The 16,513-nt window shown below is 52.8% G+C and overlaps 2 protein-coding genes across 2 annotated transcripts; both read right to left on the reverse strand.

The window, feature by feature from the left end:
- Positions 1-796: 796 nt before the first annotated feature.
- ACADS (acyl-CoA dehydrogenase short chain) lies at positions 797-8,307 on the reverse strand. The gene is made up of 10 exons (XM_071572377.1): positions 8,228-8,307; positions 7,697-7,857; positions 5,955-6,104; positions 5,660-5,771; positions 5,144-5,295; positions 4,693-4,863; positions 3,394-3,531; positions 3,031-3,126; positions 2,735-2,791; positions 797-2,137 (listed from the first exon to the last, which is right to left on the reverse strand). Exons 1-10 carry the CDS (start codon positions 8,277-8,279, stop codon positions 1,985-1,987), a joined length of 1,242 nt encoding a protein of 413 aa, XP_071428478.1. The 5' UTR covers positions 8,280-8,307; the 3' UTR covers positions 797-1,984.
- An 85-nt stretch (positions 8,308-8,392) lies between these two features.
- Positions 8,393-15,336, reverse strand: UNC119B (unc-119 lipid binding chaperone B). Its single transcript, XM_071572201.1, has 5 exons — positions 15,098-15,336; positions 14,278-14,391; positions 13,685-13,796; positions 13,281-13,453; positions 8,393-12,447 (listed from the first exon to the last, which is right to left on the reverse strand). The coding sequence occupies exons 1-5, from the start codon at positions 15,303-15,305 to the stop codon at positions 12,335-12,337; spliced, it is 720 nt and encodes a 239-aa protein (XP_071428302.1). The 5' UTR covers positions 15,306-15,336; the 3' UTR covers positions 8,393-12,334.
- Positions 15,337-16,513: the final 1,177 nt, after the last annotated feature.

Genomic DNA, 16,513 nt, shown 5'->3' on the forward strand with positions numbered 1-16,513 from the left:
ATTTGGGCCATCAGGGCCAAACTTACACCTGTAAGTTCTCCAGGTGTTCTGTGTCAGCTGAGGTGGTCACAGCCACCATGGTGTGTGTACAGGGGCGGTTTCACTTGGCTCTGGAGAGAAGCTGCAGCCAATTAGTGCTGGTAATGAGGGAGGTGGGATGGGGAAGAGCAGCAGGAGGCAAGTGCTGACAGAGGGCAAAGAGGAGCTGAGAGAAGCAGCTGGATGAGGGGAGCAGGGCAGGGGGGTTGGCAGGGACTGATCCGGGGATTCCAAGGGAGCTCAGCACAAGGGGTCAGGTGCAGATGAGCACTGAGCAGGAACTCTGCATTCTTAAAAGTCCTCATCTTCCTGCAGCTCCTGTTCTAGCTGAGTGGCTGCAAGGACAAATCAGTATCACACTTCCTCCCACACAGTCATAGAAGTGAGCCCTCAGCAGTCAAAGTGGTGACTCAGGCCAAAGTCACGCTACAAAAGTGTCTCTCTCCAGAAGCCCTCTGTAATGTACAACAGAATCACAGTCCTGGGAATGGTTTTCCAGTAGGAATACTCCTGTTGAATGCACTGTCAGTCAATTCTGATGTGAGAGCAGCAAGGAGCAACATAACACCTGAGGACTTTGCCCCAGCTCGCTGTTGCCCTCCAGCGCCCTGCCAAGGGATCACTGACATCACTGAGAGCTGGTCGAGCTGGTACACGCAGGCCCTGCTGGTTTCTGCTTCTATGTCTTGTGACTGGAAGAAAATATTCTAAATTAACTCACATTTGCATTTAAAAAAGGAAGGGGGATGGACTGGTGGTCCTTTAAAATCAGGTTTTATTTTGTCTTCTCTGCTCTCCCATGTATAGCAGAATCCTGCTCTTCTTTGCACACAAGTTTAAATAAATGGCACCACAGGAAAATAACCATTTACCTCTAGTGTAGTCACTTGGACAAGGGGCCAGACTGGACAGTACAGGCTGTAGTTTTAATCCTCTCCATCTTTTCCTGAGGTCGGAGCTTTTCCTTTGGCTGTTGACTCTTCTAAAAGGTAATGTCTTGCCAAAGATCACTGATTGAGGACATGTGCTACTGCTAAAGCTTCCTGGTAAGGTTTGTGTGTCATCCGTTTTCCTCTTTGTTGCCCAAACCACGTAGGGATTAAAGGCTGTTACTGCCCCTTCCTTTCCTTCTGATAATGTAGAAGCAGATTTGGGAGCAGAGGTTTCTTTGGCCTGTTGGTTTTTTTAAAAAAAATCAGTCTCAGGCACTGCAGCTTTTCTGCCCTTTGCTTCTATCCCTACATCCCAGAACAGCTGAGGGAGCAGGTGCTGGGCTCTGCTGGCCCAGTTCAAGGGATTCTTTGATCTGTGTTTTCACATCTCACAGACAGGAACTGGAGCCTGTGCTCAGACCCTCTGAGCATTCGTAATTCCTGCATGTCCTCCTGTCTGGCTCCTCTCCTGCTGAAGAGGGTAGAAGGGCCTGCTGTGGGATTACCTCCACACACCTGTGTCCAATTAGGAGCTCACAAACAGCTGCATCCCACACCTGAAATTCGAGGCACTGTGACCTGCAGCCTGGATTGGGGCAAAGGGACCACATCTCTCAGTACCTGTAACTCCAGCACTGTTTATCCAGTGGCATGTAGTGACAAATTGTCCAAAACAGGCAGTGGCTGGGAAGTGCACAAGGAGAGCTGCTGCCTTCCCTGAACAGCAAAGCCATTTTGGCACTACCAAACCAATCCAACGCTGCAGGAAAAGCCCCATGCTGTCCTACCAGCATGGGTTGTCTCCTTCTCCTGCAATAACAGCTTACAAACCTAAATCCAGCCTCTGTGCACTGTACTGTGTCCAAAGAAGAATCAGCACATTTTAACTAGAGGGTCAGTTACTCATTGGTGAGGAAAACCTCCATCACTGGCCTCATTCAAGAGATCAGACTCGATCACTGTTGAGCACTGTCATGAGGCACTGGGGGCAGGGTGTTGCTCTCCTGGGCTCCTCAGCCCCGGTAGGCCTTGAGCAGTTGGCCTGCAATCACCAGCCTCTGGATCTCACTGGTCCCCTCATAGATCTCGGTGATCCGAGCGTCCCGGTAGTGCCGCTCCGCTGGCATCTCTGTCACGTACCCCATCCCACCCAGGATCTGGATGGCCTGGAACAATGGCAACAAGTCAGAAAGGAAGCAGGGTCAAGGAATCTCTGTTCTACAGAACACAAACACTGCCACTTTCAAGGGAGCTGAGCCCACTGCAGGCATAACTGGGAGGGGTGGGACACAGGGGCATGGCTGCAGCTCATTTGCAGTCAGAGGAATAAACACGATTTGAGGTGGGTAAGAACAATATTGATGTCCCAGACAGACACTGCAGAAGTATCTGTTAGTGATCTGTGTTCAGCTAAGATACTTCTACTAAGCACAGGGGCCCCTAAAGGAGACACTCCAGGTCCAGTGGTGCTGACTGGTGCCCCAGTGTTCTCTCTCCAGTATTGCTGATCCTGCTTCAAACTGCCACTGTCCTGGACAGACAGAGGCAGTAATACAGCTGCCACAGGCCAGTATAAATGCCTGCCTTCATCCTACTCCCCCACAAGCCAGGAAGATGGCTGTGCTAACCAGCTTCAGCCAGAGAGGTTGGTTGGTTGGTTGGTTTCAAAAATAAATTAATAAATCCCATCCCACCTTCCCAAAGCACAACCTCAAGTCCCTTTTCTCATGCTGAATATCAGAGGTGTCAGCAGAAGTCGTTACCTGGTGAGCGATGGCTGTTGCAGCTTCTGATGCAGCCAGTTTGGCCATTGCTGCTTCCTTGGGGGAAGGAAAACATCACTGAGGGTGCAGCTGTGGCAAAGGGAACCCCTCACCTGCTTGAACGCTCACAGACCAGCTGGGCAGAGAGACAGGCCTGATGCTGGTGCCAGCTGGGAGCAGCCACCTCTCTCTCCTTGGCTACAAGCAGCGCTGAGCACAGTGATGCTGTTCAGGAGTGTGCCCTCGAGCCTGTGCCCAGCGCTGTCACTGCTGGACAAGAGCAGGGCTGCAAATACCTTAGTGAAGGGCTTGCCGTTGTCCTTCAGCATAGCAGCTCTCCAGGTCAGCAGGCGCGCGCCCTCCAGGGCCACAGCCATGTCTGCCAGCTTGAACTGCAACGACAAACACTGCCTTTGGCCCAGGGCCTCTGCCTGCACAGGGACACACAGCTCAGTCCTCCCACCCCTGGGGACAGTGTGCTGGAAAAGGAGCCAGCTTCCATCCAAACAACCAGGCTTAACAGTGAGAACAGGAATTATTACCCTGTTTATCCCCGACAGTGCAAAGTGCACTGTGTGCCTGACACCGCACCTGAGAGCACACACAGACTCCACCAGCCCCAGCACCGTGTGGAACTGCCCCGTGTGCCCAGCTCGTACCTGCACTGCCTGGAGCTTGGTGATGGGTGACCCAAAGGCCATTCTCTTCTCAGCATAATCCACAGCACAGTCCAGAGCTGCCTGTGCTATTCCAAGAGCCTGCGAGGCAATGCCAATCCTTCCTCCATCCAGAGTTTGCTGAGAAAGACACAAAACATGTGTTAGGTCCTACTTTGTCAAAAACAGTACACCTTGATTCAGAATGTTCCCAGTTATGCAGGAATAGAGTGCAACAGGCACCCCAGAGAGAAGGCAGGGGTACAAGAAGGGAAGCAGAAAGGAGAGATGTTACTCCTTATTAGCTGGGGGAGGGTAGAAAAGCCCAGAGCAAAATAAGGGAAACAGCACAATGAGAGGGACCTGCCTGGGAAGGGACTGGAAAGAACCCTTCAGTCAGACCCCTGCTGCACTCTGCAGCTCAGTTTAACTGAAATGTCAGTTTTCCTCTATTGCCCTCATCATTAGGCCACACTGAAGCATTTTTCAAACTGGTAAGTGAAGCCAGGCAGTAACCTGACTTAGCTCAAACACCTGCTGCCCATTTGGCTTTTAACCAGTGCCCTGACTCGCCATGCACAGGAAGAAATTACAGCACAGGGAAGGAGAAAAGGCTTCATCTTCTCAGGCCAGGGCTGAGGGTCTTCAAAAGGGGTTGGTGACTGGCAGGTTCTTTTAGTTTAGGACATAATGGAATGGGCTGTGCTCCAGGGAGCTTGGCCATTTCAAAAAACAACAAAAGGGTGTTTTGCCCCTACAGAGAGAGCAACGACCACTTCCAAGGGGCAGTGCCTCACTGCAGGGAACACGCTGTTCCCAGCTGCCTGGCTCCTCCTCAGAAGTCACACACATGCCATAACTCGGCTGTCATCCACCTTGAGACACTATCCAGAGGTTGTCCTGGCCCTCCAGGACAACCTTCCTCTGCCACAGTAATTGGGCAAAATGCTGTGATTTTTCTCTATGGGTACAAACTGAAGGAATAAAGGGCTGGGAAAGGAGCGCAATTAAAATACACCACCCCTGCTGACAAAACACTCAGTGGCATCAGCAGTGCTTCAGCTGAGAGCCACCACAATAAAAGTGCTGTCAAGGATCTGTGGTAGATTAACCATTCATCAAGCGCTGGAAATGATCCTCCCATGTTGGCAAGAGGGGTCAACAGCTAAACATGACACAGAACAGCTTATGGGAACGGTCCTCAGTGAAGTGATCATTAACTCTGGAAATGGTTTACAAAATGGTAAAGCTCGGGAGCTATGGCTGAACACACCCACAGCTGTGTCCCCATCCCTCTCTTACCATGGCAATTTTGAAGCCCATTCCTGGCTGCCCCAGGAGGTTGCCCTTGGGTATCCTGCAGTCCTCAAATATCAGGTTGGCAGTGGAAGAGGCTCGGATTCCCAGTTTGTCTTCTTTCTTCCCCAGTGACAGCCCAGGCGTTGGCATGGGAACCAGGAACGCACTAATGCCCTGGAACAAGACCCCAAACTCTTAGGAATGGTGCCACCTTCCCACTTACCTGGCTGTCAACAGGCTTCCTCCATTTTTCATGTAAGCCACACGTCCAGGCAACCACCAGCAGAAGGGAGAGGAGAGCTGGCACAGAACAAAGCGAGCACACACCAGCCCCTCATCTGCTCAATGCCTGCTCGGCTCTAAAAACAGAGTATCCAAAGCCTTTGCAAAGTGCTTCTCCTGCACAGCTCCTTCACTCCCACCCCTTTTTCCTGATGGATCCAAAGGAACGCACCTTGTGCTTCAGGGATTTATCCGTGGTAGCGAACACCACAGTGGCCGAGGCGTCCCAGGCGTTGGTGATCCAGGCCTTGGTGCCATTCAGAACCCACTCGTCCCCGTCCAGCCGTGCCACGGTGGACGCTGCGCCTGCGTCGCTGCCGTTCCCTGCACAAGGCACCAGCAAACAACCTCAGTCCGCCTGTGGCAGCCTGGGGGACAAACCCACGCCCCGTCACCCCACAGCATCTCCTGAACTGTGGCGGTGTCACCACTGCCTCTCCCACAGGACCCAGACAGGAAGGGGAAAGGCCCACGTGTCCAAGATGTGTCCAGAGCTCTGCTCACAGAGGGAAGGGATAAGCATTTTCAGCAGTGACCATGGGATGGCAGTTCACACCTTGGGCACTGGGAGTTCACCACTGCAAACCACCTTTCTACAATTTCACAGACCTAAAGTCCATCCTAAACCTGACCAAGGAAAGAAGCTATGCCACATTGTTTCCAACAGGGATGGTAACAGTCACATCACCTGGTTCACTGAGGGCAAAACATCCAATTTTCTCTCCACTGGTGAAGGGAGTAATCCACTTGTGCTTCTGCTCTTCGGAGCCAAACTTGAGTATTGGCCCTAAATACAAGGACTTTAATAATTGAGTGTTGTTAGTGCCTCTTGAAGGTACAGCCAGTCCAGTAACTCCCTAATGCCTGGGTGCTCTCCTTCACACCAGAACCCACCAGAGGAACAGCTCCATGTCTCCCACAGACCCCTCTGTACCAGCAACCCCCAGTGCCAGCCAGGCTGCAGCCCTGCCCCTCACACTCACGTTGTTGACGCTGACAATGACACCTGTGGACGCGCAGCCCCTGCTGATCTCCTCCACTGCAATGGAATAGGCCAGGTAGTCCAGGCCTGCTCCCTTGTACTTCTCTGGCACATCCATAGCCAGCAGTCCCAAGCCACCCATCTTCTTCACCTGCACACAGTGAAGAGAGGTCAGACCCTCTGCACCACCAGTGTCCCAGCAAATACACAGATACACAGAGATAAGGACAGGTCATGGGTGGGCTACACCCAGAGGAAAAGATGCACAGGACTCCTGGTGACATGGGAATCTGACTGCACCAACTGCTAAGTGTCCCCAGGGTCTGGTGACTTCAGCAGGAGCTGTACTTGGCCACTGATGTTTAGGCTGTTGGTTTTTTAAGGAGCTCTCTCCAACACCAGGAAGGGTGGAGTGTTTTGAAGGTGAAATCAGGAGACAGAACTTCACCAGCACTTCCTCAGCCTCCCACCAAAGCTTTTCCCCTTGCATGTCTCCTGTCAGTAGTAAAATCTCAATGGGAAATCTAACTGAGAAAAATCATCAGAACTTTACCTTTGAGTCTGCTGAGCTTCAGCCTAGGACTGCACCAGGGAAGAATTTTGCAGAATGAATGACCCACAGCACACTTTGCAATCTGTTTTTATTCCCATTAAAGCAAAATTTTGCTTCCCAAAGAATTTAAATATTGGTTACATTCCACACTATTCCACTCCGAATTCCTCACCTGGACCCCTGGCTTTGCAACCACAAACTCTTCAGTGTCTCTTGTTAATGTTTTGCAACATACCAGACAAAAAATGGGCTTTTCTTTGTTTTCATATTTAAGATGTCAAGCTCTTAGTGTTGCAAAAATAAGGTGTTACCAGTGCCTGTTTGCTTTAGAGGAACTAGGAGAAATTTTCAAGCAAATTATTTTTCTCCTGTATGGGCACCCAAACCACCAGATCTTCGCATCCAACCCAGAGGATGAACAGACAGCAGCCCCTTCTATGTATGCTGCTTTATAAACACTGTTTGCATTTTCAGGTTTTCCCTACACATCCAAGAGAAAAGATTCATTATCAAATGTAAAATTCTCAGATGAGAACAGTAAGAAAAATTATTTACTCTAAGGGAGTAAGTGTGACTTTCCTGGCTACATTCCTTACTCCTTAATAGAAAGAGTGTGTGACAAACCTCACATGCCTCCAGCTGTGTTTCCTTGGAGCCTCTTGGCTAACAAAACAGGATCTGTTTTTCGGACACTTTGTATTTCAACACACAGAGAATAAAGTGCTGTGTCTTTCCACAAGAGAAATCACAGGTTTGGCTGGAATCTCAGTTTGATCACAGCCCCAGAAAATGACCAGCATGCATATCTTATTTCCTAATCACTTCTTTCCACCCTCTCAGGTCATCTGTGCCTCCTCACTATAAACCATTTTTATGGTAATGTTCTGTCTGTGGAAGTATTTAATTGATTTAATAACTCAGTTGTATTATAGCCCACAGGTAAGTCAGTGAGAGAACTGAAAATTCAGCACCACTAATGCCAGATACGGAGAAGTAAAGGCGAAGAGCTTAAAATGTCATGTGGGCATTACAACTTCCACACTCGGACAACTCCCCCACAAGTTGGTCTAAATTTCATTTTTCCCCTAAGCTGGAGCTGGATATACATTTTACTTCAGCCCAGATCGTCCTGTCCCAGAGCAGCGGCAAGGGGGAGGTCTGGCCGTGCCATCCCCGCTGCTTGTGCCCACCTGCTCGGCCGGGAAGCGGTGCTCCTTGTCCAGCTGCGCTGCCAGCGGCATCAGCTCCTTCTCGGCGAAGTCCCGGACCGTGTCCCGCAGCATCTGGTGCGTCTCGGGCAGCTCCGCGCTCTGGTACACGGTGTGCAGGCGGCGGCACCGCAGGGACAGCGCTGCGGCGGGGACGGGGCTCAGCAGTGCGGGCCGGCCCGAGGGACCCCGCGCTCCGCCTGCCCGGGGCATGGGGTACCTTCCCCGGCCCCGGGGTACCTTCCCCTGCCCTGGGGTACCTTCTGTGGTCCCGGAGCCCCTTCCCCAGCCCTAGGACCCCTTCCCCGGCCCCAGCCCCGGGGCCGCAGTCCGGCTGAAGGGCGGCGCCACCCCCGTGGCTGAGGGGCCCCCCACCTCAGGCAGGCCGTGAAGGGCACCGGGACACCGCCTCCCGCGCAGGCCGCGGCCCATTCCCTCCCGTCCCGCGTGCCCTGCAGACCCCCACATCCCCCGAGCAGCCGCGGCGGAGCGAGCCCGCTGCCAGCCCCTCACCCCGGGAGGCTCCGCCGCGGGCCAAGATCGCCGCCATCGCCGCTGCTGCCATCGCCCCGCCTCAGGGACCGCGCGCATGCGCCGCAGCTGCGCCCCCTGGCGGCGCCGGCCCAGCCCCGCCCCCCGGCCCGGCCCGGCCCCGCCCCCGGCGCGGCAGCGGCCCCGGCAGGGAGGAAGGTCCTTTATTTCTATTGCTGGTGACAAAATCAAGGGTGTACAAATACAGCGCCCCCGGGGCCCGGCCCGACACCCCCGCACCGCAGGACAACCGCAGGGGACAGCACGGAGGAGCCCACGCGCCAGCAGCCCCAAGGCCACACTGAGAGATATATAAATAAGTGTCCTGGGACAGCACTGAGATCCAGGCGGGAGGAGAGGGGGTTTGCTGGTGTTCGTTTTCCCGTTGCTGCAGAGGAAGAGGTGCTGACTCCACCAGGCTGCCCTCCCTTAGCCTTTCCTCAGCATAAAGCCACGGGGAGATGGCAGCATTTGAGTCCAAGGGTCTCACCGACAGCCAGCACAAAGGAGTTCCATGTGACAGGACTGCAGGGCAGAACACTGGGAAACAGCTGAAGAGGTGATGAAACAGAACTGAGGAGCTGCTACATTTGGACCTTACTGCTTCATCACCACCCTCGTTCATTTCTGACTCCTGAACACTTGTTTCATTCTTCATGAACCCTCAGGTAACTGAAATAAACATCCCCAAGCACCAAAGAAGAGGCTGCTGCTCCTCTGCAGCAAGAGATATTGAAAATCCTCAGGAAAATACACAAAGGAAGACACTTCCTACCAAAAACAGAGGACAAGGACAGCAGTATCCAGTCCATACAATAAGAGATGACCTTCCTTCACAAGGTGCAATATGTATTCCATGCTCAAGTCATGAAAATAGATCTCCAGGAAACTTGCTGGCATGGATCCAAAGCACTTGCCTCAAAAATGTGAAAAAGAGGTCCTGGTACTAATAGGACAAATACTGGAAAAACCTAACATGAGTTTGTGGGTTTGGTCCCTTTTTTGTTAGAGCAGAACTCAGTATGATCCCAACCGTTTCTTCTTTCCAACTCAGCACAAATCCTGAGAGAAGCTGCCTGTACAGATACCTTTGCCCTTGCTCAAATTCCAGCTGACTCCCTTGCCTGCAGCACCTGGCTGGAACTGACCATCCACCTGACAAGGATGTGATCCCATTGGAATTTCTTCCTAGCTCGCTAGCATGAGTAGCTTTGACCCATCATTAAAACATCCGAGCACACACTCCAGAAGGAAACTGGTCTGTTAAACCATTTTTACAAAAGACATCATCCCTGCCACAAAGAAAAGAGGCTTTATAAAAAGTATCTAAAAGAAAAGGAATTCTAGGGAAGAGACTAAAGTAGAGATGGGAGTTTGGAAATCCCTGACTTTTTGGATTACAATCAACGTTTTCAGTGCTGGGTTACCCTCTTGTAGGGACTTTTTTTTCCTGCAGCACGCATTTTGGGCAAAGACCTTCTGATTTGGCAAAGCAGACAAATTCAGCTACAATCCGTGGGGTGCTACTACTGCCTGCAAGTCTCCCGGTTCTCCTCCAGTTTCCCTTATTGCTGAATAGCTGATACATTCACCGGTGCGAAAGCCACCGCTTCGGTGCAGTTTCCCTGTCCCTGCCGATGGCAAAGCACAGGAGTTATTGCCTTTTCCTGCCAGCAGCGCACACCGGCAGCGCGCTCCTGCCGCCAGCAGCCGCTAGATGGAGCGCGCTCCCCGTGCGCGCCCCCGCCGTGCGCGCCCCCACCGTGCGCGCCTCCCCGCACTGGCCACGGGCCCGTCCTTCTCTAAGAACCTTCACACAGTGACACAGAAAACAGATGGGCATCATCACACCCGTAAGAGAAGCGAGGGTTGCATCGTATAGGAAGTGTGATAAATGTAACGTTTAAAGGCACCTGGATTTATACTACTTAGAAAATTCAGCTCAATGTGCTAAAGTTTCCCAGGGAATAACCATCAGGCTCTTCAGGCACTATTTCTGAGCGCTGCAGGATGAAAAACGCAGTTCCAGGAAGTTCTGCCTCACTTTGTGTAACTCTGAGCAAAGCAAATGCTTCCCACCTCGCTGGCCTGCTGAACACATTCAGTGCAAGAAGCATCTCGAGCTCCACCTTCCCAGCAGCTTTAACTAATCCCAAAATAACTAAACAAGATTGCCCAAGTGCCTGTGGAGATGCTGGAGGGGATCCATGGTAGCAGAATGGTTCTTCATCTTTCAACCATGCAGACCTTGCCCCTCCACATTCCCAAGACATTTGTTGTGGTTGCTCATGATTAATGCTCCACCCAGAACAGGTCATTTGTTGTGGTTAATCGTAATTAAGCATCTTCCCAAGAGCTGGAGATTCTTTCATGGCTGCCACCCCACACACTTTCCCTGCTTGCCCTGGTGCCAGCTGATCTTCCATGCCATAGTTAGTTTCAGTAATCTGAAGGTAAAGGCAGTGGTTTCCTATTGCTGTCTAGGCATTAATAAGCTCTGGTTTGTGATTCCCACCCCACTCAATCCTGCTGAAACAAACTACACTTACTTAAACATAACAGGTAACCAACTGTATCCACCAGAGACAGGCTTCATGTGCCTCAGGAACAAATGGAACTAGTATTAGGAAAGGTTTCTAGACTAGACACAACCTAACTCCCAAGTACAAGAGACACAACTGACCAGCCCAGTGTGGGGACAGGAAAAGTGCCAGTCTCGAGAGCCAGGAAAACTGGCAGAAGAGGGTTTTGGTGGTTGAAACATTGCAAGGTCAGCACCTGGGACCCAGCACAGCTACTGGCAACACACAGGTCTCTTCCCCTAGCACAGTGCTGTCTCCCATCACCAGATCCCAAACACAGCTGTGAAACACTCCCTCTGGTCTGGTGGTATCTACCTCAGCAGAAAAACTTCCTAAACCATAAATAAGCAGAAGAGTAGGCAGAGCAATGATGGGAACTCCAATAATTAAAAAGAGAATCACGTACATTCTCACTTTCCAAGGATCCCACTCCATAACAGCGAGTGAACTGACATGGGAAGCTTTTAGTTACTGATACCTCCACTGAAACAAAGCAAATGAGCTGGTGCTGCTCACAGCACCTCTGACAGATCATTTGGGTTTAGAAGTACAGACTGAAGCCTGGGAAGCTCTGCTTCCTACACATTTTTCAAGTGATTTTCCACATTCTCCCTTTCTCCTCTAAGCCCCACTAAACGGACATTTCCCCTCCACCACAGCCAGGCTGACAATGTGCTGTCCATCTAAAAAGAAACACATTCTGTAGTAAGAGCTGAAATTCCTACACAAAGGAAAGCAGGAGAAACAATATAGTGACATTACCTTCAGCTCTAAGGTTTACCTCTGAGCTCTAAAATGCAACAATTTGATCATAAAAAATCAAACAGAAATGCTATCAGAGCTGTAACTTTTTTCCCTCATCTCATATCTCTAGTGAAATCTCTGGCAAAACACAGATTAAACTGTTCTCAGGGCCAGTTCAGGCCTCCCAGAGGCAGATGAAAAGATTCTGCCACTGTTTAGAAGCTGAATTAGTCTCTTATTTTATCTTTCCCATTGGAGAATATGGGGATGCACCCTAAAAAGCGATGTCAGCCATGCTACAAACTAATCCACTGGGCACTAAAGAGATGAAGAAGAGATCTGCCCTTCAGGCATCACCAGCTACTTGAAGGGGTAAGATTTTCCTGCTAAGAAATAGCTTAACACAAACAATCTGACCTCTTCAAAGAGGGCAGTCACCCAAGAGGTAAAACATCAGAAGCACTAAAGGTGCAACCTAACAGTAAAGACTAAGAGCAAGAATTGTGCCTATGCTCCATGACCTAACCAAGGTATCAGAAGGTAGGCAGGAACAGAGAAGGAGATGCAGGATACGGTGAGTGTCGGATAGAGACGTGTTGCAGGGAGATTTCCTTCAGGAGCCTTTGTCTTCGCTTCATGTCCTCGGCCTCATGCCTGGAGAAAAGGTTTGGCAAGAAGCCCTGCTGCACAAGACAGCAACTCCAGTCCACTCCTGCACATCTGGAATGGTTAACGGCAGCACAGCATCCAGCAGACAGAATGATTACTGTCCTCCATTGTAAGCATAGTCGGCCTTGTTGTGCATTATCAGCTTGTTGTCCACAAAGTAAAAGCTGTCTGAGCGCGTCTCGTAGGGGTTTTCAACCATCAGACGGACTGTGAAAGAGAAAGCTTCATTACCTCCACAGCCTGCCACAGCCAGGATAAAAAGGGCTCTGCACTCCACTGCAGTTACCACGCTGATGTTCTGCCCTACCCAAGGGAGAGGAGCCAACTGCTGCTGAGCACACTTCAAAGGCTCCTGCCTGCCCTTTCTTCCTATTCACAAGACAAATGCTGTCAAAAGCAAACAAAGGGGGATCAAGCAATTTCACTCAAAAGGACCTTAGAAACTGCCAGAGCCATGACTGGAGCAGAGCAGAGTCTGTAAGCAGAAGCAGCACTCCCCATATGCTCACAGGTGGGGTACAAACCCCGCATGTCCTCACACACCCAGGCAGGCCTGGGAAGGCCCACATGGTCCTGCTCTATCCACCCCCTGAGGCCAAACATACCCTGTGCAATGTGTATTTGCAGAGATCTTAGTAGGCTCCAACACACACCTCTCAGTTCTGTTCCAGAGAAGGAGGCTCAAGCCCTAACAAGTACTGAAAACAGATGGGTGGCTACCAAAAGAACTCTTTCTTAGGTTTTTGTTCTCTTCTGGGCTACGCTACGAGGCATCAGGTGTGCCAGCCCTGTCACTCTGATCAGTTCCTGCAGCCTGTGACTTAGCACAGCTTGTCTTAGGCTTTCATTTTCCAAGGAGGAGGCTTTGCAGCACAAATCTGTAATTCAGACAAGATTACACACTGCTTAAACCAGAAACCTGTATCTGTTTGTTCCTGTCGCCTCCATCCCAGTCACAACTTCTTTCACAAGCGGAGAGAGGGAGAAAATGAGCAGATGGACACACACAAACCACTCTGTATGGCAAATGAGGTACTTACTCAGGTCTTCTGAGAGCTGGGGGAATTCATAAATGTGTTCACATGTGTTCCTGCTACTGGGGATGCAGAAGCCAAAATCAAAGTCAAAGTTCTTCAGCAAACGATCTCGGAAGTAATGCCTCTCAATCATTCGGAAGTTTGACACTGGCTTTTCTCCCACTGTGAATTCCACTCTGCATGCAGAAATTAGGAAAAAACAGCTAAAATTATATACCTCTCTTCATACTGGGAAGAACAGAGCCTTGGATCAGAGGCTACACAAGAGCGTAACAGATCAATGCAGAAAGAGAGACATCGATATCTGCAGTGTTAAGATGGGCTCTGTCTGGTCTTTGATGCAGTTTTGTTATGAACTGTCCAGTGACACTTTGCAGACACCCCCCTCTCCATGGGCCTGTACTCACGTTGCACCAACGGTGCGAAGCCGGAGGAACGCTGGGGTGAACTGGTAACGAACAAAGCGACCTGCACTGGCGTCCAGCTCACCATTGTCATCCTCCTCCTCCTCCTTGTGCTCTAGAAAACACACCAGCTCAGAGTCACTCTGCTAATACTGATACTGGCCAGGGGGTGTATTGGGGCAGCCTGGCTATTGCTTAGGTACTGAATGTAAACATGTTTAATCATTGGCCTGATACTTATACCAGCTCTAAATAAAAAAATAAGAGGTTTGCCATGACAGTTGGCATTTGGTGGCTTCAGAGCTGATCTCACAGGATATACACTACCACACGAAAGTACATGAAACCAACTCTGTACCATAACAAGCCAAAAAAGGAGATTTGCAGCTGTTAGGACTCCCCCATTTCACAATAATCACTTCAAATTTTTAAGACAACTTTCTCAGCAGATATAAATACAGTCCTGTGCTTAACGGAGAGGAATTTGGTCACTAGGATATATCAAAGGACCTTTCTGCTTGGTTTGCATGGGTCCTGCATTGCAACTTCTCAGCTCTCTGAGTCTCTATCCTCCCTGCAACCTGAGCATCGTGTACCTGAAGCAGATGGCTTTGCAATTTCAAACAGCACTGTTCCAGTTTCAAGGTCCCGGATCTTAAACCTGGTGAAGTCAATGTTGTAAATGTTGTCCTCAGGTTTGCATAAATAATCTAGAAGAGAGGGAAAACATAAAGTAACATTTCAAAATACCTCTGACCACTCATCAAATGAGTTTCCTTTTCTGCTGCCCCCAGCCCGTTAAGACCCGTACGGCTCATTGTTTTGCAGCAGCTTCATGAAAGCAGGACAAAGTTAAGGACAGAAGAAACAAAGGCACGGTAGGTGCCAGGTAGCGGAGCAAGAAAGGGAAGGGATCAGGACAGAAAAGCAGAGATCAGCATCCCAGAGCAAAACAAAAACAAACAAAAGAAACCCCACAAAACCCCCCCAAACTTTCTGAAGTTGCAGGGGAGCTGCCGGCGGGCGCTGCTGCGGCCACCGCCGCCCGAGCGCTCGCTGCCCCCGCCCCGCGGGCCCGGCCCGGAGCTCCCTCAGCGTCGGAGACCCCCCGGCCCGGAGCCCCCTCAGTGCCGGAGACCCCCCGACCCTGGAGCCCCCCCAGGCCCGGAGCGACCCCAGCGCCAGAGCCCCCCAAGCCCCGAAGCTCCCTCAGCGCCGGAGCGCCCCCAGCCCTAGAGACCCTCCCAGCCCCAGAGATCCCCCAGCCCCAGGGCGCCCCCAGCCCTAGAGACCCCCCCAGCCACAGGGCGCCCCCAGCCCCGGAGCGCCCCCCAGCCCCAGAGCCCTCTCAAGTGGGACCCGGCCCGGAGCCCCCTCAGCCCCGGAGCCCACTCAGCGGGGCCGGCCCGCACTCACTCTCCGTCACCCGGCACAGCCCCAGGACGTGCTCGGGCCGGACGGTCTCCAGCGCCAACAACTCGGATTCGGTCCAGGGCGGGCGCGGCGCCGCGTCGCCCGATCCGCGGCGGCCCCGCAAGCGGCTGAGCGGCCCCGCGGGTCCCGGCGGCGGCTTCTTGTCCGGCCCCGCCGCCGCCGCCGCCGCCCGCGCCCTGGAGCCGCTCATGGCCGCCGCCAAGATGGCCGCCGCCCGCCTCGGTAGCTATGGGAGCGCGCGGGGCGGGGCCGCTGCCTGGCAACGGCGCGGCCGAGTGAGCGGGGCCGGCCCGAGCGGGACCCAAACCCCTGACGGGCACCCAGCGGGGCCGGCCCGAGCGGGACCCAAACCCCTCACGGGCACCCAGCGGGGCCGGCCCGAGCGGGACCCAAACCCCTCACGGGCACCCAGCGGGGCCGGCCCGAGCGGGACCCAAACCCCTCACGGGCCCCACGGGGAGACCCCGGCGCGGCGGGACAGGCGGCGTGGGGAAAGGGTTACCTGAGGGAAAAAAATAACCAACAAAAAACCAAAAAAACAACAAAAAACACAAGAAACAAAAAAAACCTGCCCCCCCACCACCTCCCGCTGCCCCCGGTCGGGGCCAGCCCTCGCCCCGCTCCCGCCTGGTGAGCCGGGAATCACCCTCCGGCCATCACCCCTCTCTGGCATCACCCCCGTGAGGGACGCACGGCCGGTGGTCACAGAGCGCGGGTGTCCCCCCAGAGCCCTGGTCTGGCTATGGCACGGGCAGTTTGGGGCACTTTTCGGGGAGCAGCGGCGAGGGGAGGCTGTGCAGAGAGACCGCAGCGATGCCCGGGGCTGGGGACACCCACCCGCTGTCCCGGGGCAGGGGGGCAGCGACAGCTCCACGAGCCCCGGGAAGGTGTCCTGGCCCAGCCACTGACCCGGCTGTGCCACTGCCACCTCACACCGGCGGCGACAGGGGCAGACGAGTGTCCTGAGCCCGATGGGAGGGACGGGGGAGGTCCCACTCGGAGGGACTCACAGGAGCATCACACAGAGGAAAGGATGCATTTTTTGCCAAAGAAGGGCAGCCCACCAGACGGTAGCAGGCACACAAGGGCTGCTAAAAGTCACCTCCAGCCCTCCGGGGAACTGCGGCACGAACAAGAAACATCTACATCCTCTTTTCGGTCTCTAGCCAACACGGAACACGCTCAGGATGACCAGAAGCATATTTAGAGCAGTGGTTAGTGACGTTTGCCGCTGCCGGTGAGCAGCACACACCCGCTACTGCCAACAGAGAGCTGTTTCACTAAAGCCTGCCCAGGCCAGTGCTCCAAACCCCGCTCACTGCACGGGGCTGGTCCCTCCATCCTGCGCCATGGGAAGGACACACCCAGGCTGGCTGGAGGAGCAGCTGCTCTGCTGGG

This window comes from Pithys albifrons, chromosome 17, assembly GCF_047495875.1.
Source record: "Pithys albifrons albifrons isolate INPA30051 chromosome 17, PitAlb_v1, whole genome shotgun sequence".
NCBI classification, from domain to species: Eukaryota; Metazoa; Chordata; class Aves; order Passeriformes; family Thamnophilidae; genus Pithys; species Pithys albifrons.

What these genes read in the sequence shown, in the direction of transcription:
- ACADS (XM_071572377.1), bottom strand. Translation starts at nt 8,279, where the DNA reads ATGGCAGCAGCGGCGATGGCGGCGATCTTGGCCCGCGGCGGAGCCTCC. An exon ending in CCGCGGCGGAGCCTCCCGGG is followed by an intron (nt 7,858 to 8,227) that starts GTGAGGGGCTGG and finishes TCCCCGCCGCAG; the next exon opens with CGCTGTCCCTGCGGTGCCGC. An exon ending in TTTTGCCCTCAGTGAACCAG is followed by an intron (nt 5,296 to 5,659) that starts GTGATGTGACTG and finishes TGCCTTGTGCAG; the next exon opens with GGAACGGCAGCGACGCAGGC.
- UNC119B (XM_071572201.1), bottom strand. Translation starts at nt 15,305, where the DNA reads ATGAGCGGCTCCAGGGCGCGGGCGGCGGCGGCGGCGGCGGGGCCGGAC. An exon ending in GCTGTGCCGGGTGACGGAGA is followed by an intron (nt 14,392 to 15,097) that starts GTGAGTGCGGGC and finishes CCTCTCTTCTAG; the next exon opens with ATTATTTATGCAAACCTGAG. An exon ending in CCAGCTCTCAGAAGACCTGA is followed by an intron (nt 12,448 to 13,280) that starts GTAAGTACCTCA and finishes TCTCTTTCACAG; the next exon opens with TCCGTCTGATGGTTGAAAAC.